Source organism: Bombyx mandarina, chromosome 01 (assembly GCF_030267445.1).
Source record: "Bombyx mandarina strain Sakado chromosome 01, ASM3026744v2".
Lineage (NCBI taxonomy): Eukaryota > Metazoa > Arthropoda > Insecta > Lepidoptera > Bombycidae > Bombyx > Bombyx mandarina.
In genome coordinates, this window is record NC_143208.1 from 18643286 (window position 1) to 18665975 (window position 22690).

Here is a 22690-nt window from a genome sequence, read left to right on the forward strand (position 1 = left end):
CAGTTGGCACGTTTTGGTTACATTATTATATGTTTATACTACAAATTAGTTGGTTTTACTCAGTAGATACACGAAAAAAACTATACTAATTTGTAAAGATTTTGTTTGATACCGTAGGATAAAGTAGAGTATCTGTTGAATTGTCCGTCTGTGGCAGTGCAGCTATAAAATGAACTCACCGATTTTTATCCAATTTCATGAAGATCTTTGACTAACTCCGGCTGATATAAAGTTTGTCTTTACGACTTGAGATTTTCTTTCATTGGAAGGTTCACTATAACTTCAACTACTTAATGAAACCTTGCACGAACATATAAAGCGTTTTCCAACCAGAAATTAACAAAATTCAAAAATTGAACACTAAAAGATTACTACAAAAAAATATTGTCAGAATTAATTTTCATATTACATTCATGATAGCACTGAATATCTCGTAACTGTGGAACTAAATTCACTGATTTGCCCAAAATCTCGACAAAGCACAACGCTAATTCCCTTATGCAAAATAGAAACACGAAACGCACAACGAACCTGGCTGGCTTAATCCGACCAAACCGTATCATTGGACTGCAACAGCTGACTCAATTACCAATAATTCAATTCTTAGTTTGAATTTTGAAATCCTCGTTCGTTTGACGTGTGCAAACTGATTAAACGCGGATGAATCGACTATCGAAACAGATTGAAATCCGTGGTACTTATTGCCTCGCCTTTTGGAATAGTCTATCAATTTAAAGCGATAGTTCCTGATCCTGTTCATATTGAAGCGATAGTTCATGTGGCCTGATCAACATTACTAATAAGTGCTAAGACTGCAGCAGGTGGGCAACGAGAACTATTGAAAAAAATCTCACTTAGTCAATCTTTCAATCAGAATAGTTAGAAGCTTCCACGTTGAGGCATTAATAGATATCTAAACAAGAAACGTATTCAGAATTACTTGTGTTTTTAATTATTTTAAAAGCCAACGCTAGCGACCAAGCGGTTTGAGTTGAATCGTAACATAACGTAAAAAATTTATATTTCACCTAAACTAAAAATGCATTGTTATTCGTCCATTCGCAAAGCTGAATCTCGTGTCTGGTGTACCATTGTTATTTTTCCTAAAAGAATAATAATTAACATCACTTCTCGTGTGAGTGAGAATCTCACAAAACTCACTATTGGCTGGATATGTATACAAATACTCTGAAAAGATACGCGTTATATCTTAATTTCCTCTAAACGCCATCGCCCTAATGGACTATACTGTGGACGATAATACATATAAGATAACAGTATAGTCTAGACGCCTTCAGTTCTAACACTAGGAGCAGGCTTAGGGACCCCGGTAACCGTACTCGTCGAATTCGACATGCAACCTAACCTATGCATCAGCCCGCTGAGCTTCTCGCCGGATCTTCTCAGCGGGTCGCGATTCCGATCCGGTAGTAGATTCATTCGCGAAGCAGCTGCTCTTGAGTCGTTAGGTCTCCATCAGAGGCGCTCGGGCAGCTGTTAGCAAATCCCACCCTCCTGGCTGGTGCCTTTGCTCGCCCACCTGTCCTGGTGAAACTGGAAAGGCCTCCGGGCCACCAGTAATCCTTCAATCCTAAAAAATAAAAAAGTATAGTCTAGTAACTATTTCATTGTAATTGAAGCTCATAAAAAATAAACAAATTTAAATGTATTTGTTTTGTGTGTGAATACAAAAGTCGGTGCCGTTCATTCGTTGTTCCGAAGATGCTTCCGCTCATAAATCTCGGCTCAAGTACAGCGTAACCCGACACTTGGCTTAAGGCGTAGACTTCGGAGCTAATTCAATCTACCGCCAGATAGCCGAGGCAAATATCTATCAGCACGATACACACATTATATGCAAGATATTAAATAGTACATAATTGAAGCACATACACGCTTCATGGTAGAAATAGGTGGCAATCACTGGACGTTTTGCCATCAGTAATTATACAAACTTTCTGGTTTCATTTCTTTTTTCTTTTATTGCTTTGATGGGTGGACGAGCTCACAGACCACCTCGTGTTAATTGGTTACTGAAGCCCATAGACATCTACAACGTAACTGCCGCCACCGACCTTGAGATATGAGTTGCAAGGTCTCAGTATAGTTACAACGGCCGCGCCATCCTTCAAACCGAAACGCATTACTGCTTCACGGCAGAAATAGGCAGGGCGGTGGTAGCTACCCGTGCGGACTCACAAGAGGTCCTGCCACTAGTAAAATTTCAATTCGCGATTTTATTCTTTCAACGTGAAAGTCAATCGTGAACATTTTGAAGTATGTATTTCATACACCAGTATACCCCAGCCGTCTTAGACTTTAGGCCACGGCGACTTTTAAAAATACAGTTTCAACCTTGAAATCCAAAGTTAATTTTCAATTCGCCGTTAAATGGCTGTTCCACCCCATAAAACAGAATTGAAGGACTTTTATCTAAAAAAAATTTAGGGGAATGATATCGCCTGTTACCAATTTTGAATAATACACACTATGATAGATTTCATTAAGTAACATCTCAAGTTATGCACAAATGCAAACTTAAACGATTTATCACGTAGAAGGTTTGTGACGAACAAGAGAACAGCAAACACGTATCAAATCAATTAGCCCTCTATATGAAGAGCAAAGTATAAGTGAAATATTGTATATTAGTAACCTTTTCAAATAACTAAACGGAATTAATGTTTTCAAGAATTTATTCACTTTGGGACGCAGATATAAACTAAAAGAGATTAAAATTGCTTAAGAGAAAAATGAAAAAAAATACAGAGATAATATTGTTGATGAATTTGTTTAAAAAACCATGAAATTTCATTCGGAAAACTAGTATTATTTAGACACTTCACAATTATGACTCTAAGACAAAACACACAGACGAGATATTTCTAAAAAACAAAACCGTGTCTACCCGTTTAAAAATACCAAACTACCTGCAATTTAAATATCAGTTAGATTAGAATTAGATTTTTTCATTATCTTTGACAATGTAACTGTTGCTTGGAATAAATCGCTTCTGGCGATAAGATTTTATAATAACGTATTAAATTTTTAATGTAACAGCGCTCTATTGTATTAAATATTAGAATATGTCGTTTTCTATATTGCACTCACAGGCTGTAAGCAAGAAAATTACAGCTGATTACAACAACAACAACAACTATCTTGCCTGCTTCCTTTATGTACCAAGATCGGCAGATGTCACATTAATAAAACAGTCGTTTTGTCCTTCAAACCAAAACACGTGATTATTTGAGAGTCCATCCCTCTAATCCCACTACTTAAGGATTATCCTAGTGAAGTTACACAAGATACACAGTTGATCTACTGCTACAGATGTGTAATAGAGAAGTGGTCATCGGTTGCTGGGAGAGAACTAATGTCCGTGTCGACTAAATTATCTTCTTCTTCTTCCAGTGCCTCTTCAATCCTGAAGGTTGGCCGTTAGCTTCCTGTATTCCTTTCTGTCAGCAGCCAGCCGGAACAGCTGTTCGACGGAGGCAATACCGGTCCACTCCCGGATATTCCGGAGCCATGACTTTTTCCTTCGCCCAGCACGTCTCTTTCCGTCCACTTTGCCCATAATTATCAGCTGCAGCAGCATGTATCGATCGTTCCTGAGCACGTGGCCGAGATACTCTATCTTGCGCTTTTTGATAGCAGGCAGCATTTTCCGGGACATATGAACGCGCTAACTAAATAATAGACTAAATTATAGTCAACCATTTACGTCCCGAGCAATCATGAATTACGAGTTACAAAAGTAAGATAACAATATTAATATATTGAGACCTTCGAACTCATGTTATCTCAACGTCGGTGGCGGCATTTACGTTGTAAATGTCTATGGGCTCCGGTAACTACTTAGCACCAGGGGCCTGTGAGCTCGTCCACCCATCTATCTACGCAATAAAAAAATTTTAAAAACGTTTAAAATTTAATAACTCATCAGATGCGTTATTGTCATTATTTGTTAGGATTTTTTTCGCCATTTACTCCAAAAATACCGTAATTTCGGCATAGGTAGAATCCACAGCGGACACCACACGAAAAATATGACTATCAAACTACTCGAAGGAAAGCTAATAATTTATTTTGAGTCTTACAATGAACTCCATTAGAAGCTAATTAGACTGGTAGGAATTTAGATTCTGACCTCCTTCGGGAGACAATGAGAGCTGAATTGACATTTCGAAAGCGGGAATACATGTCGCGAAAACTAAACAACCATGTTGAGATATGAGATCTTAATCTCAATTATGTAGTATAACGACTGCTGCACCCTTCAAGCCGCATAACAGCTTCGCGGCCGAAATAGGTGGGATGGTGGAACCTACCCGTGCGGACTCAGAATAGGTCCTGCTACCAGTAAAATTTCAATACGCGATTTTATTCTTTCACCGTGAAAGTCAATCGTGAACATTTGTAAGTATGTATTTCATTAGAAAAATTGGTACCTGACTGCGGGATTCGAACACCTACATAGTCGCATCACTTGATGCGAATACACCAGCCGTCTCAGACTTCTGGCCACGGCGACTTCTAAAAATACAGTTTCAACCTTAAAACCCGAAGTTAATTTTCAATCCGGCATACACATTTACTGGTGGTAGGACCCCTTGTGAGTCCGCGCGGGTAGGTGCCACTACCCTGCCTATTTCTGCCGTGAAGCAGTAATGCGTTTCGGTTTGAAGGGTGGGGCAGCCGTTGTAACTATACTGAGACCTCAGAACTTAAATCTCAAGGTGGATGGCGCATTTACGTTGTAGATGTCTATGGGCTCCAGTAACCACTTAACACCAGGTGGGCTGTTAGCTCGTCCACCCAACAAAGCAATAAAAAAAAAACAATCGAATTGAATCAGCTTCGCGGCAGAAATATGAATGGTGGTGGTGGTGGTACCTGTGCTTTATCACAAACGCAAATTATATTTTTGCTGATTTGCTTTTTATAATGATATCCCTTCTTCGTAGAAGTCATTCGTGAACGTGTATTAAATGAGTACGTCATTAGGAAATCGGTATCTGCCTGCGAGATTCGAACACCGGCTCAGTTGAATCGTTTAGTACATCTCTCAGTACAAGCACTTTATTCTACAAACCACAACTGCTTCATCTATACTAATATATAAATCAACAGTATAATAAATAATATAATTTTTCATAAAATTAAGAATATAAATTAAAATAAGAAATGACCTAAAGGTTTTAGTTACCAGGTCCTAAAATCCCATTAAAAAAAAACATTAATTTCTACAGTATCTATACGAATATATAAATCTACAGTGGTTTTTACGGATGTTCCGTTATAACTACTGAACCATGTATCCAGTTGACTTGAAACTTGGTATCCATGTAGAAAATACATGTACTTAATTGATAGGCTAATATTTATAATATGAGTGTTGAACTCCCTAATAATAATGAGAATAAATAATAATGTTAATTTTAAATGCCCAGCGAAGCGGGCGAGTGCGGTTAGTAATATAATAAAAATATACATAACAGAAGAGAGAAATCATAAAATAACATACTGTAAATATAGTATATTCGTTTTATCTCTAGAAATATATATTTTTATACGGACCTAAATAGCGCCCTAGAATAGCTTCAGATTATTTCGAATCGCGAAGTAAAAATCAGAAAATGACCGAACGATATCGCAATTTGTTACTTAATGAATGATTATCGCACTTCTGTTAGCTTTCACGTAGACTATATTATGTTATCTTTATAAAAAACTAGCGACCCGCCCTCGCTTCGCTTCGGAAACATTAAAACACACATGAAACCAAAAAAAAAAATAAAAAAAAATAAAAAAAAGTAGCCTATGTTCATCAGGGACAATGTCGGCTTCTAATGGAAAAAGAATTTTTCAAATCGGTCCAGTAGTTTCGGAGCCTATTCGAAACAAACAAACAAACAAATCTTCCTCTTTATAATATTAGTATAGATAGTATAGAAGTATAGACTAGCCGTACTTGCCCGCTTCGCTGGGTATTTAAAATTAGCATTATTATTAGGGAGTCCAATACTCATATAAATATTAGCCTATCCATTGAGTACATGTATTTCCTACATGAACACCAAGTTTCAAGTCAACCGGATGCATAGTCCAGTAGTTATAATGGAACATCCGTAAAAATCACCGCAGATTTATTATTTATATTAGTATAGACAATTTCCATATATTTTCGAGTATAGAAGGTCCATATTGTGCATCGAGGACGCTTAGAAGGGTAGCGGGACGCGTGTCCTGTATAGCGATCACAGCTTTCGCACCTCTATCAGTCAGTTGTTGCGCATCCTTCAAGTCTAACGCGCCTGTCTCCGTAGTCGGACGAAAAGCGCTACATAATAATATAGCAAAGCTTAAAAATAAAAAAAGCACACCTCTTTCTATTCAATTACAATAATACATATTTCCATCAGAAAAAATGTGTCCGGGCTTAATATTTTTAATTTTTGTTTTGGTAGTTGTTTTGATTTTTATTTACGAAATTCTATCAGTGTTCTATATGATTAGCGAATTCGATTTGATTTACCTACATGTTGCACAGCAAGATCCGATATAAAGAATGGGAATACCATGGTAAGTTCATAAAGGTGGGTTAAATTTTTTTTAATACATTGAGGTGAAATTGTGTTATTGAAAATTTAGCTCTGGCTTCTATTATTAATTAGGAAACAAAAATTATATATCTTCCTTTACGTAATAACATTAAGATATATTTTTTATGAAACATTCAAAGAAATGAATTTATGAATTTCCAAGAATTAAAAGTTAGAGAAACAACTCGATGCTAACGTTATCTCTTATTTATGGATGAACAACTCATAAGAGACAAAATCGCAGATCCGGATCACCAAGTATATTTAACAGAGTTTGATCGGGAATCGAACCCAGTATTCGAACAGCAATTAGAAGGGTCAAGCACAAAACTAAGTCACATTAACATAAACGAAAACAAGATTATATAAAAGTGCTAATAAAACCTTTTTTTTTTTAAACAATAATAAATATAATATTTACTAACGATCACGCCACGTTAACTAGTCCCGTGCTAAGTTCGTAGAGAGCTTGTGTTACAGGTACCAGATAGCAGAAATAAACTTAAGATTTTATTATACACATACATAATATATAATATACATCCATAACCCTGGAAAAGACATTTAGTATTTATCATACAAATATCTTCCCTTGGCGGATTCGAACCCGCGACCCCCTTGTGTAGTGACCATGTCACTTACCACTATACCACACGGCCGTCAAATACTCATGCATTTAGTTTCTGTACGTACATACGTATAATATATAATGATATTTACCTGAAGTGGATACTGTAATATTATATCATATACAGTATAAATATATAGAGTATCGTTATCCGGTTACAAGCTTCCTGCATGGTGTGCAGTAATACGTTATCAAGTCTACACGCGGTTTCAGGTTTTAGCAATTAATGTGAGAACTTACGTATACACTGTAATTATTTTGAGCTCAAATAACAGTGTTTAAGGAATACATAGTTATTAGTAAACGTGACAATATTTAAAAGAGTTTTTGCTTTTACAATCATCATCATCATCGTCAGTCGTTCACTGCTGGACATATACCTCTCACGGTTTATACCAGTAAGCCCGGTCTTTGGCGCTCCTCTATTACTTGCCGGTGATCATTCCCAAGTCATCGCACCACCTGATCGGTGGGCGACCCGCACTATATTCACCTATGCGTGCACTCCACTCAAGAACCCGCCAGAGATCGTCGGTTCTACGGCATACACAAGTATGTTCAGCCCAGTTTTTTAATGCTAGATAAGATTCACCAAAACTGTCAAAACTGCGACAGGCAGTCTTCATAGCAGCCACGGTTATAATGGACTGTGACGGAGAAACAACACTGTAGAATTTATAGCTTGTCATCAAGACATACAAGCGTAATGAATGTTATGTTCATTATATTTTAGTAGCATAATACTTTTATTTCTTCCTTTCTTTCAAGACAATCCAAATCGTTGGAGCTATAAAAAAATTAGAACACAAAACACACAAGTGATTAAAAAACATATAGGTGCATATATATTCGTAAATTATCGCTTCATCTTAATATTCTGTTAGGCTACAAAAAATTTTTTAGAATTTGTTTTAAGAATTTTGAAAGTAGATATAAATCATATCATAGATAAATAAATAATTAGCTTTAAAACTGTTGAGTGTAAAGTTTAAACTAAATCGTCGACAAAAGACATAAGTGGTGTGCGCATAGGAAACAAGCGAACAAGAAGGTTACCAAAACTTAGAACGTTTCATTGTATCTGTAACATCGCAACATAACCCAACAATCATAGTGTACCTATTGGTTTTTTCTTCAAATTCAAATTGAACATAATATTCAGCAGATCTTCGTTCCAACGGACTTTGCTGTAATTAGTACCACCGAATTCCTTTTAATCTGCAGCACATACCAAGTCTACAACTAACTCAATAGAACTTAGTTCGATTAGTGAATAGATGATATCGACAAACAATTTTAAAGTTGATATCGAAGTATTTTTAATAAGATTGGTTCGAGGCGACGGGGTGCTCGATAAACATTCTCAAATTTTACAGATCTGCGATTAAATTGGATTTGGATTGCATTTGTCGATGTATGGGTAAGACGGCTGATGTCGAACGCTGTACCGGATCATGTTTCAATTTTTAAAGCAAACACTAACTGAATAAGTGCTTTTTAATAGCTCCACGACGAAGGAAATAGCATCGCGGTAATTGTAAAATCGCGCCTGTTGTTTGCCGGTGTCTTGTATAAAATAGGTAGGAAGACAGTTCCACTTATTTCTGAAGACAAAAAAGATCGGCCATTTGTTTTGTCGCATATTTGCGTGGACGAGCTCACAGCCCACCTGGTGTTAAGTGGTTACCGGAGCCCATAGAATTCTACAACGTAAATGTCGCCACCCACCTTGAGATTTGAGTTCTAAGGTCTCAGTACAGGTACTGATGGTACCTGACCTCTGTGAGTCCGTACGGGTAGGTACCACCACCCTGCCTATTTCTGCCGTGAAGCAGTAATGCGTAATTGTTAATAGGCTTGTAGCTGAATAACAACAGCTGTTCTGGAATACAAAATAATTTTAATTGTTTTTAATTTTTTTAACAAATCAACACCTCCATGAATGAAACCTATCGACAATGTCATATCACAATCGAAATTATGACATGGATCAATGCAATCAATTTAAAAGGGTTTTGTATATATTCATTAATTTCCAGTGCGGTCGGGTGCCGTCGGTATAAGTTTCATTTTGGCAATGTCGATTGCTCTTCAATGAAAATGGTAGCGGTATAATAATAATAATAATTATTGAACGATAATTCGATTCGGAAGCTTAATTTAATAAGTGCACCTATAATAGTCCTTTGTGATTTTATTGTTTATCTTATATTGGTGGTAGGACCTCTTGTGAGTCCGCGCGGGTAGGTACCACCGCCCTGCCTATTTCTGCGGTGAAACAGTAATGCGTTTCGGTTTGAAGGGTGGGGCAGCCGTCGTAACTATACTCAGACCTTAGAACCTCTATCTCAAGGTGGATGGCGCATTTACGTCGTAGATGTCTATGGGCTCCAGTAACCACTTAACACCAGGTGGGCTGTGATCTCGTCCACCCATCTAAGCAATAAAAAAAAGATGCAGTCGTTATATACACATATGTGACATTAACCTTACTCCAAAGAGGGCGGTGGCTTCCACTAATCTAGGTATATTCCTCCCACCACTTAGCACCAGGCGAGTTGTGAGCTTTTCAAATAACATAAAATGAAAAGCCAATGCAACAACGAATAACTCCGTTTTATTACAACTTAACTTTTCTTAATTGCTCAGAGAGCTTCTTACTTTATGACCACGTAGATTTCAATTTAATTATCCGGTTGCAAAAATCCCGGTGGTTTACTCAATAGAAGTCTCCAGAGCTCACCTAAATTAGTTAGAACTTCGGACTGCAGTGTTAATTTAGTGCGTTGCCGGTCATTTTTACAGTAGCGCGAATAATCTATTCGTATGCTAGGGTCTGCCCGCGACTTGGTCCGCATAAAAAATACCTGTAACAAAATGAAATTTCATCCAAATCCGTTCAACGTACTACGGTTGAGTGAAAAAAAATACAGATAAAAGATATTAAAGATAGAAAAGATATTACAAAATAACAACAAAAAAGCAATTATTAACAAAACCTGAATATCTTTGAACTTTGAAACGAGGCAGAAAATAATCTCCGGAAGGAAGTTAGCGTAGAATATTTTTTTTTTAATTAAACGATATGCCAATTAATTGCTCTTTAAATGCTCTGTTAGAATCCATAATTGCTCCAAGTTTATCACTATATGAAGTAGTCGTGGCCTAAAGGCCACATCTAAGAAAAAAAATAATTTATTTTTTAATAAATTAAAAAAAAATATATTTTTTAACAGATATAATAAAATAAAGATATAAAAAAAAGAAAATATAGATATAATAAAATTTAATTAATAGAGCAAATTGAGAGCAATTCTTTGAGCAAAAAAATACAAAAAAATGGATATTTTAGGTTTTATAGCAAACTTAAATTTTTGATTTTTTTTAAATTAATTAAAAATTAACTAATAGTGATAAAAGTGGAGCAATTACAGATTCTAACAGAGCATTTAAAGAGCAATTAATTGGCATATCGTTTAATTAAAAAATATATTCTACGCTAACTTCCTTCCTGCAAAATAATCCATCTATGTTGTTCACATCGCATTTCATCGCAACGAGGGGGAGAATTTATTGCAACACAAATCTGTACACCACATTGTACTATCAATTATTTTGAGCTATTACCTGCTATTAGTTTTAGACAATTTGATACTCTCGAACAACCAATATACGGCTATTATCTATATACGTATATATTTAAACGTATATAAGATAGATAGATATGTAGATAAGTCTCAGAATCCCATAGTGCAGAGAATCCAAATTTACTTTAAACTTATGTAATTATAATTAGACAATAATAATTTTATATTAAAACAATAATAAAATAAGACCACGCTCTATTTATACACATTAACAAAAGCAAAACATTAATTGACCCCTTCACACTCATTAGCTGCGCGAGAGAGAGATGGGCAGACTTTTTATGATGCAGTGCAACGTCACAAACACTACACAAGCGCAACGTGTGTGTTGAATGTGTTGAACGTGAGCTACATGGTAGGCGGAGTGGGAGGTGTTAGGTTTTATTTTCGTTACGGAATTTCTTGATTTGGTCGCCACGCTCAAAGCCCGCGATAAAAGCGCAATGTGCAACAGCTTAAAAAAACATGAATCCTGCTGCTTCCAGAGTTTAGCTTTGGGATTTATTAATGAAAAATACCTGTTCTTGAAATAAATTGTCATCTGTAAAGTAACAGAGTCGTTTTTAACGTTATTACCTAAAACACGAAACACGTAGGGGCAACCGAATTTCCTTTTTTTTTTTTTTTTTTTTTTTTTTTCCTACCTATGCTGATAGCCTTGAGAGGCTATTTCAGCTTCGCCCTAACGTTAGTAGGTGAGCTCGCGGGGCTCAACCGGAGAGTTGCTAACACTGACCCTAGCAAGAGCAGTGCTTCGCAGAATCTACCACCGGATCGGAAACGCGACCCACTGAGAAGATCCGGCGAGAAACTCAGTGGGCTGTGTCTATGGGTTAGTTCACTCGTCGAACCCTTCGTCGCAAGCGACGGGTTCGACGAGGACGGTGACCGGTGCTTGTGGTGCCTAAAAGCACCGTTAATGGATCAGGAGGATCCGTAATGACGTGCTTTGGGCGACGTCGACGGTTTACCATTCGGTCTACTGGGTCGGGTATGTAATTTCCAGCGGCTACGATGAGAGGGTTCTCATGTCGTGCCGCCTTCTCAAAATGGCGCAGCGATGCCGACTGTAGATACTTACTAAGGGAGTCGAGCTCCAGGTCGTCGTGGAGATCCACATTCCTAAGGAACCAAGGCGCTCCGACGGCTATCCTGCAGAATCGTGATTGAATAACCTGAAGGGATTTCAAGTTGGTGCGGGCTGCGTGAGCGAACACTACGCTTGCATACGTCATGACGGGGCGTATACAAGTTTTGTAGAGAGTTACCTTATTACGGAGGGACAGTTTGCTTCGACTACAAAGCATTGGATAGAGTCGTCCTAGAATAAACGCGGCGCGGTCGCGTACCGTTTTATATGGGGACGGAATGTCATCCCTCTGTCGAGGGTGACGCCTAGATATTTGACCTTCGAGACCCACGGAATGGGCTGGCCAAAGAGAGTGATGGGACTAACGGCTGAGGTGTTTGCGCGCCTACTACGGAGTGGGATGCTCGAAGTGATGTTCGGAGGGCGACCCCTTTTGAAGAGCACCGCTGCGCTTTTCGTGGGGTTGATGTCTATTCGCCACTTCCGGAACCACTGTCCCAGGGTGGCTACTGCGATCTGGAGTCGCCGATGAAGCAGCGACATCTTCCTACACGAGTAGTAGATAGCCGTGTCATCGGCGAAGAGCGCTAGATGGGTCTCCGGAGACCGGGGTATATCATTGATATACAAACTAAATAATAACGGGGAGAGCGCGGAGCCTTGCGGGACTCCGGCGGTCAGTTGACGGGGACGAGAACGAGTTCCCTCTACTCGATATCGAAACGAACGGTTCGACAAGAAGTCTCGTATGATGAGCACGAGTCTGTCTGGCACTCCCATGTTGTACAGTTTATAAATTAAACCGTTGTGCCAGACTTTGTCGAACGCCTTCGCGATGTCGAAGAAGAGGGCGCCGGTCGGGATTTGTTTACGCCTATTTAGTCCTATCAGAATGTGCTCCGTGAGGCGGTGCACTTGTTGTACGCACGAGTGTTTTGAGCGGAATCCGAACTGTTCGTCAATGAGAATTTTGTTCGCGGTAACAAAATCCCAGAGGCGTTTCCTAAGGAGCCGTTCGTAAATTTTTCCTATCGTCGAGAGGAGACTAATCGGACGGTAACTAGAAGTTTCGTTTGTCGGTTTGCCCGGCTTATGTATACCGATAACGTCCGCTTCTTTCCACACCGCGGGAAAGATGCAGTGCGTCATAGCGGCATTTAAAATTGTAGCCAACATTGCTATCAGTTGGACTGGCAAAAATTTTAGCGCGCGGTTGTGGATGCCGTCGGAGCCGGGTGCCTTCCTAGGTTGTAGGTTGTGGATCGCGTCTCTAACTTCGTCAGTGGTAATGGGGGTAACGCGTCCGAGGGCGGCAGGGAAGCTCTGCGCTCGACCTCCCTGTCGACTAACTCGGTGTGTACGGGGTCCGCGTGTTGAGTGCTGGTGGTGCACTGCTCTTGCAGTGCATCGGCCAGCAGCTCAGCCTTGTCATCGTCATCGAATGCCGGTGGTTGGCCTGAAGGGCGTACGAGGGGAGGCATAGTAGCGGTAGTTTCGGATTTGAGAGTCCTAGCTAGTCGCCAGTATGCTTGGTGGGAGGGCGCGAGTTGTTCTAAATAACTATGCCAATTATCGTTACGCGCGTCGCTTAAGCGGGAGTGGACTTCGCGTTGTAGACGACGCATCCGAATCCGGTTTAAATGCGTGGGAAGACGATCGTAGGCCCGGATTGCCGCGTTCCTAACTCTTAAGAGATTCCTAAGATCGGGGGACAGTCTGATGCGGTGGAAGCTGTCCTCCACATCGACTTCTTTAGAAGATCTAATGATCGCGGAAGATATGTGATCGGTAATGATGTTTATGGATTCGACGGTGTCCTCGGGGGATAGATTCGAATCCGGGCCGTAAGGGAGGATTGGCAGAGCGGTGTCGGCTAGGCACGTGCCCAGCTTATTCCAATCCACCATGGTCCTCGTAACAGTGACTGGGTTGTGGGGGCGACCGAGCTGCATAACGACAGGTCGGTGGTCTGAGTCGAGCTCTGACATTGCTTCGATGGAACGCAAGCGCAGAGTTACGTTCCTAAGCAATGCCAGGTCTATAGTGCTCGGACGGAGCGCGATGTTATACGGATAACATGTTGGAGTTGGGGGACCGACTATTTCAAAGGTGAGGTCGTCTATAAACGCGTCGAGACGCCTACCGTTAACGTTAGTACGATGGCAGTTCCACCTAGTGTGGTGGCAATTTAAATCGCCTGCCAGGATGACGGAGTCTCCCATGCCGAACAGTGACTCGATGTCACTGCTCAGAAGGGGCTTGTCCGGGGGGAGATAAACGGATGCGATGACGATCGGCTGGTGTCCCGTCAGCGAGATACGGCACACTGACGCCTCGATATGTGAGAGCGAGGGAGTATCGAGAGGGACAACGTGCAGGGCCCGCCTATAGTAAATGGCAGTCCCGCCTTTGGAGGCGGTGAGTCTGTCATTCCTAACCATGACGTAATTCGCGACTTTCGGGTCGCGACGCGAGGGCTTCAGACAGGTTTCCTGCACTAATAGAATATCTACAAGATTATCGCGGAGGAATTCGAAAATTTGATCGCGTTGCCGCGCGAGTCCGTTAGCATTGTAGAATGCTAACGTAAGGGAATACGGTTTTTCTCTACCTTTTTGCGCCATTGATTACCGGTAAAGATTTTTATAAAGTGCGGGACACGGACTCGTATACGTCCATGTGATCGAACGCGGCCGCGAGTCTCTGTTCGGGGGTTACCGACCTACGTATCGCGTCTGCGAACGATCGCAGACGGTCGAAGTTAACAGCGGTGACGAAGTCGCGCACGAGCGCGAAGTCGTTGACGGCAGAGGGTTGCGGGGGGCGGAACGCGGGCGCGGGGCGAGGTGCGAGCAGGGGCTGGGGCGCGGGGCGTGTCGCGAGCGAGGGCGGGGGTGCGGTTTGCGTTCCCGCCTTCGTATACGGCAGCGGCTTTTTCCACGCTGAAACCGTGGGAACTGCAGCCGGCACGAAGGCAGGTTTCGGCACTGAGGGGGCCGAAGTCTTTGGGCCGACGGTTCGCGGAGCTGGGAGGGTTGAACGCTTGCGCGGAGCCCTAGGACATCCACGGTAGTTCGCGGGGTGCCCTTGCTTAAGGCATAGGACACAACTTGGGGGTTCGGTCGCGGTTTCCCTATCTCTAACGCAATCTAACGTAGCGTGATCGCCGAGGCACTTCACGCAGCGGGGACGCGCGTGGCAATTACGCGCCGAGTGGCCATATAGCTGGCATCTGTAGCACTGCCCGGGAGTGCCACGTTTATGGGGGGCTTCGATGGAGACCCCGGATAAGCCGCAAACTTTCGAGAGGCATGAAATTTTCTTTTTGGCCTCCGGGGTTGGCTCCAACGCGACAAGAATCATATTATAGGGCTGCTTGCCCCGCCCACTGTGCATCCGATGCACACTAACTATAGGGAGTGACTGAGCGATCAGATCCTCCTTAACGTAGTCGATGTCTAACTCCTTGGGGACTCCGCGTATTACTACGCGGAGCTCGCGGTCCTCCTGAAGAGCATAGGTGTGAAAACCTATGTTCTCCTTTCGGAGGTATGAAGAGAGGGCCCTATGGTCGCCCGGCGTTGCGACCTTTATCTGAATCCCATGCGCGACGTTACGCGCATGGGTATAATTAATTTTATTTGCCTGAAGGGCCTGGGAAACGCGGTTCCACGCAGTTTTTTCCTGGAGAATCAGCGGGGGCGGGGCAGCTACTTTAGGAGCGGGCGCGGGTTTGGGACGCGGCGGTGGGGTTACACGGCGAGCGGAGTCCGACTCCGGTGTCACGACTACCTGCGGGCGGGAGGCGGTCGCGGATTTAGTCTGCTTCGTCGTGGAGCTCCGGGACTCCACGGCGCGAGTACGCTTTTTACCGCGCGTTACGGTTTGGAACCCATCCGAAGTTCCAGGCTGAGGGCTTGACGCGGATTCGAAATCCATCTCCGATTCGGTATCGGAGCCTGAACTCGAAACGATCGAGGTCGCGACGGACGAGACGCGCGATGACGTAGTCGACGCGGGCGCGGGGGTGGGGGTAGCGCTAGGCGCTTCTTGAGTCGCATCGTCGGAACGTGCGCTCGAACTTAACGCGGCGGCGGGGGGCGCGCGGCGTGCCTCCGAGGCACGTTTGAAATACGCGGCGACGGACGCGGGGGGGAGGGATTGCCACGGGCGGCCCTATACTCTAAGTACTCGGCCCTAATTGACGGGTACCTATCCCGGAGGAACCCGACAATATCCCTAATATCTTCTTGCTCCATTTCTTCGGTCTTCTTGCCCGGGGGGGGCGGCCCCGGGACTTTTGTTGAACTCGCCGAAAGGCGAGGCCCCGGATAGGATTTGTAACCCCCCTGTGCTGCAGGACAGCAAGGAGCAGGGGGGGGGAATGCCTATGCCGTGAAAACGGCAATCGGCGGGGAAAAGGAAAGGAACCCGCTCGGGCTGTATAGTGCTACAGCAGGCAGAATCGCGAGCGGGGGTCTAGTCTTGAAAAAGACTGTTGTTTTGGGAAGGGTTAGGAAATCGCTAGCCTGTGAGTGCCACAGGAAGCCTGAACGTAGCGATTGGTTTTGCCTTGAAAAAGGCAGTTGGTAAGGGTGGGTTCGCGGTTACAAAACTTTAGCGCACAAAAATGGACCTCGATACGCAGATCGCAAGCGACCAACGGATCGGCACGTCCGCACTACTGAATTGTACGCACGATGTATTCACGGTCACTACACTGTCGAGCACAACTGTGAGTTCAGAGACGCAGCTCGCAAGCGGGCCACGGATCGGAAAGCACGTCCGCGCACGACCGAGTCGTGAGCGAGAATGTGAATTTCCTTAAAAGAAGCTTTAACATTTATTATACTCTTCTCTTTTAACTAAATCACGGTAATGAAACTATAGTCGAATCTGAATGGACGCCATCGCCATCTAGTGATAGAATTGGAACTAAAATCATAATAATTCTTCTAAATTAAAACCCAATAACATTGTAATTTAATTATTATCAAACGGGAACGCATTACCGGAATTATATTTAATTTTTTTTTAAATCTCTTATTTTTTTTATTTTTTTTTTTTATTGCCTTTGTAGGCAGACGGGCATACGGCCCACCTGATGGTGAGTGGTTACCGTCGCCCATGGACTTCAGCAATGCCAGGGGCAGAGCCAAGCCGCTGCCTACCGCTTAATACTCTCCACAAGCCTCTATTTTATTCGTTGGTAGCCTAAGGGATATCCCCGCTAACCGCAGACTCGGTTATAGTGCATTCTATGGTTAAGGCGGTGTCCGTCCACTGAGTTTCTCGCCGAATCTCTCAGTGGGACGCGTTTCCGACCCGGTGGTGGATGCTGCGAAGCACTTCTGTTGCCAGTTGGCTAGTGTTAGCAATATCCTGAGGTTAGGCCCCCGTAAGTTGAACTTCTCGCTTGGTTATCCCTAGCATAGCCCTCTAAGGCAACCTGGCTAAGCTTGGCAGAAAAAAAAACAGTATCGTTTATTGATAAAGGTCAAAACTAAAGTTTTTGTTAAAATAACATCGAAGTTTAACTATTCTTCCAAACGAAACACACGATCGGAATAAAAAGTTTCCTATATGTTAATCCAAGAAATTGTCCATCTCTGTGTCGATTTTCATTCAAATCTGTTCAACGATTCACGTGTGATTGAGCATCAAACATACACACATCTAAATTCTAAATGTTTTCAAATTTATGACCGTAGTAAAATAGGATACTGACAATGCAATATTTCAGTGATACTTCAAATATTTTTCAATATCTTCATAAAGAAAAGGTTTTCATGTTTCGAAATAGGGCTGTAACATTGTAATTATTAGTTATTTTTTTAATTGCTTTTTCATTTTTGTTTTCCGATCTCCGCATAAATATATTCCAGAATCTAATTAAAAAGCGTTTTAGTACGAAATATTAATATTAACGAGCGAGATTAATGAAAAAGCAAAAGCCGAATGTATTGAATAAACAAGTAGCTTCTGACATACGACAAATATCCTCCAAGAACTAGAATTCCAACTCTCTAAGTGTAATATCGATTTATACAATTGAATAATTGCAAACTTACAAAAACTTGAATAAAATGGCGTTTGTAATGCACCGTTTGACCTCAGACACATGGGAACCGAAGCAGCCGGCGAATCAAAAGCATTCTTGAACGATAAACCAATCAATAAACGCATCAAAGACGAGCAAATAAACACGCTATCAAACAAACAATAAAAAGCGAAATGTAGATTAAAAAACTTAATACTAATGACGTAATACAATAATTCGAATGTGATCTAAGATTAATAGAACTGTATGAAATTATGCGTCCAAATTAAATTTAAGTAATTTTAGTATAGCGATCGGATGTTAGGATTGTGATGAGTAGAGAAAAGAACGCGTCCGGTTGAGGTTGGGCCGATTTGCGTTCGCTCGGGTTGCAGTCTGTTCGTCCGGACGCGCTGGTCAGTTGCTATGGGACAGTGAGCTCGGGATAACACTATGGCGGCTGTTGCGGGCCTGTACGGGCTTGGAGACGAGCAAAGGGCGCGACACCGCCGGGGACAGGCCAACGCCGAGCGCTCCGAGTCCAGAGATGACAACACTGAGGCGTGAGTATCCTTCAACTTTTAACTGCACTCGTCCATTTTCAGGTATCACGAATACATCATTACGTATTAGTGAAAACCGCTTCGCTGCGATTTGATAAGTCTACGAAATATTCCCATTTGAAACTACGCGCGTCACGTATCGTTCTTTTGAAACTAAATTGTAAACCTTCACTAGAACTACTAATAACGGCTTAGGAGCTCGTGAAATACAAACAAAATCAAATAATGTGATTGATACGTGCTTATTAAAAATGGTATGTATATATGTTTCATAGACTTGAAAATTTTCACACGTATCAAGGACCGACGGCAATATAATAATTTTATAATTTCGCTCTAATATCTTGACCAGTATAAACAGGATAAAAGAAAGATTAAAACAATTATTAGTTCAATTAGCTTATCTGTGCTTATTTGCTTTAATTTTTTTAAATTTATTTGTGATAGGTGTATTTTGAACCAAACCCAGTCCTGATCATCACCCACCCAATCCACTGTTAATAACGTTAATTGTATGAATTATAGCGATTTGCAGTAGCTACTCGCGCGGCACTCAATGCAATTAATTGCGCAAGTGCCCGCAATAAGTTGACAGCGTTTGATCTCGGTATAACGGCACGTAAGATACAAACAGACCCTATTATTTTTTATATTTAGTTCGCCCAGCGATCGAATTTTAATTATCACTGACACTACAAGTTTTAGATTTCTTTTATATATTTAGTTTTATGTGATTGACTGTTTTTTGAGTTGGAGTTCAACCTTTCCACCGTAAAACAGTCAACGCCGAATGTCTGGCGGCGGTTAATTAGCCGGGCCCAAATAAGGCTTCAGCGGTTTTGAAGAGCTAAATCTCTTCCAAAAGCACTGCCGTGGAAGGACGCGGGAACCCACCATGTGTATTTTCCCAAGAAATCCTCATGAGGCCACGACCCTCAGGATTGAGGATTATCGATGCAAGAAGGAGGATCACACTTAACTTTGCTTCTAAAAAATATAAAAGAGAATCGGTCAGCATATCGAGAATAAAACAAGACTTAACTATTTTGTATTTTTGCTTATTTGAATAATGAAATGTTATTATAATAAAAATTAACTCTATTGACTCTTCTGGACTTGTAGTTAATCGACCCTGTATCAATACTCTATCTAAAATAAAACCATTCGCCAGCCATAAGACTTCAGACTTACGTGAACTAGTCTGCCCTGATATATTACTTAATTTATTTAAGAAGTACCAGAGATTTTCAAAACAAACAGTTTTTTTTTTCATTTATAAAATTAAAATAATTCATTATAAATCTTACCGTAAAATTTTTAGTAACCAAGATTGGTAGATAATGACTACCTATGGCTGTTCTGTTCGAGACAAGAGATCAAAACCTCAGTTGATCTAGAATAGCCTTAATTGATATAGCAATAAATTTATTTACGTTCTAAATCAATTGCCGGTCTCACGTATAAAATATCTTCTGTTGTGCTTAATTTCGTTACATGTCATTAGATGGGGACGGAAATGCTTTGCTGTTGTTCGGATATTAAGTGGTCGCTAATGGACCTAGTTTAAGTTAGGAAGTTTTGTGAAGTTAGCTAAAACATCGAGCGAGGCAAGTTATCTGTGCATGTTGCGTTATGTGAGCCCCTATACCAGGTTAAAGGATATGATGAAAATATTTTTTTTTTAATTTCACGCATAGAAATAGTTTGAAGGGCGGGGCAGCCGTTGTACAATAAGTGAGACCTTACGACTCATGTCTCAAGGTGGGTGGCGCCATTTACGTTGTAGATGTCTATGGGCTCCGGTAACCACTTAACACCAGGTGGGTCGTGAGATCGTCCAACAATCTAAGTAATAAAAAAAATTCGTCGTCTTCATCATGATTTAGTGTCGGACTGGAATACCATTTTTTTCAAGCAAGGGTCGAACCTCCTACGAGGTTTCCACATATAGGGGGCGCGGGGGGTATGTGGGACTTGACGATCTGCAAGGTGTTGGGAGCAGACCGCGGGCCCAAGAAAGTTTAGGGCCCTACCCACTAAACGACTCCCCTGCACTCTTTCACCCGACGTCCGATCTCCGTCCGGGGTCAGAACCCGGTCAGAGTAGGGGGGTCCCCGCGGTCAACACTACAACCTGACACGCGGCGCCACCCCGAAGACCGCAGACCGCATCGCAGTCCGCAGCCGCCGACGCGTCGTTCCGTCCCCCTTGTGCCAGCGCGCTAGAATGACGGTAGCGTGCGGCGCAGCCTCAACCCCCTTAGGTCGCCCTGTGACCATCACCGGGAGAAGACTGCCTCCTCATAAGGATAGGAATAGCATGACCCAACTCATCCCGTGGGTGCAACTGCGCTCTGAGTACCAGCGGTATCAAAGTGGGTGTACCAGAATGCTGAGGTCGCCAACTAGTATTGGTAATAAACGCATGGGTAATAGCAACCTGCCTATTCCTCTGGAGCTATGGGTTCCGCTCCGTCGTTGTGTAAGTCCAAAGAAGGCCGATCTCGGACAGCGTTGTAATTACTTTTATATTGTCGTGTGTAACTTCACTACTGATAATTAGGTTCACTAATCACTAAATACAACTTTTGATGTGAAACATCTATAGCCGCACGTAAAACCGATTTCTGGCGTGGCTATGCATGCCGTGGCGACGCGTCGCTATGCGCAATCTACTGTGCGATTCTCTCCCACTCGATCCGGCGTCAAGCCATCTCTCTCGCTACACTGAGCTCGGATACCTATTGTGTATACTCCGTAGTGTATACAGTGTTGTTTACTACAGTACACATAACCTGTGTTTTACTTGAAAACAAATTATTTTTTCGTAATATTTTATTTTATCATTATGACATATTTAGTTCCTGTCAAAATCTGTTCTTTTCTGCATATTACTTTTACAAAATAATGTCGATGTTTCACATCTGCCAGGCGTCCCGTGACGGCTCACATTTTTTTTACATGAAGGACGATTTTTGTGTAAAATTTTAATTTTAGGATAAATGATTTATATTAATCAACGGTCGACGTTCGATATTTTACTATCAATGAAAGGATGGAATTGAATTTTTGTTCACAATTCGTAAAATAAGCTAAGTAGACGCTTAAATACGTGACCGCAAATTGATTCCCAATAACAAGCTATATGTGTCACTCTCTAACTTGACGGTTGTTCTGTAAGTGAAAGAGATGGAAGCAACTGTATTGTTCACCCTTGTGGAAACGGCGAGATTTATTGTGCATCCAAAAAAAGGTATGCCATTTATTCATGGACTGTCTTTAACGAATTTGTTCGTTTTAATTTGGTGAATTTGTCAACGCTTGGTCTTGAAATCGTCTTAAGTTAACAGCACGAGATCAGAGATTGAAGATGAAAGGTTTTTTTTTATTTTTTTATCGCCTTTGTAGGCAGACGAGCATACGGCCCACCTGATGGTGAGTGGTTACCGTCGCCCGTGGACTTCAGCAATGCCAAGGGCAGAGCCAAGCCGCTGCCTACCGCCGTCTCAATAATACAGCCATCATGCTTGCTGGTGGTAGGACGTCTTATGAGTCGGCACGAGTAGGTAACACCACGCTGCCTATTTCTGCCTCAAAGCAGTAATGCGTTTCGGTTTGAAGAGCGCGACAGTCGTTGTATGATACTATAGAGCTGAAACTTAGAAGTCACGTATCAATGTGGATCGCGTTAACGTTATTGTTGTCTAACCGATAACCCTTAACAAATGGTTGACCGCGAGCATATTCACCAGACTAAGCAGTAAAACATACAGACAGACGCGCAATAATCAATCGTGACTTATTGATCGAAGATCGTGACATAAATACGTAACACAGCGATACGTCCCACAATCAGTATAGTTATTAGACTGTCGGAATCACTTACACTTCTACTGACGAACAGCGAGATAATTGAGTATAAGATTAAATCTTAACAATATGAAGATATGAACCAAATTAGCGTGCATGAAATTTAATGTTTGCAAGAAAATAATAGTATCAATTTTAATTGAATATCTATATATTAATACGTGAAGCAACAACTTTGTATCCCTTTTTACGAAAATTGGGCGGACCGAGGAGTATGCAATTTTCCACACTTATAGAGAATATA

At 41.7% G+C, this 22690-nt stretch overlaps 1 protein-coding gene across 9 annotated transcripts in view; it reads left to right on the forward strand.

Moving 5' to 3' along the window:
• Positions 1-22690, forward strand: part of shaker (potassium voltage-gated channel protein Shaker) — a 431166-nt gene that overhangs the window by 274181 nt on the left and 134295 nt on the right. For 2 of the 9 annotated variants that reach the window (XM_089731756.1, XM_089731753.1), the window contains exon 2: positions 18091-18576. The exons of the other annotated variants lie outside the window; for them this stretch is intronic. In XM_089731756.1, coding sequence (XP_089587882.1) covers positions 18467-18576 — 110 coding nt within the window. In that variant the 5' untranslated portion in view covers positions 18091-18466. The remainder of the gene's footprint in view (positions 1-18090; positions 18577-22690) is intronic. 9 annotated transcript variants of the gene reach the window in all.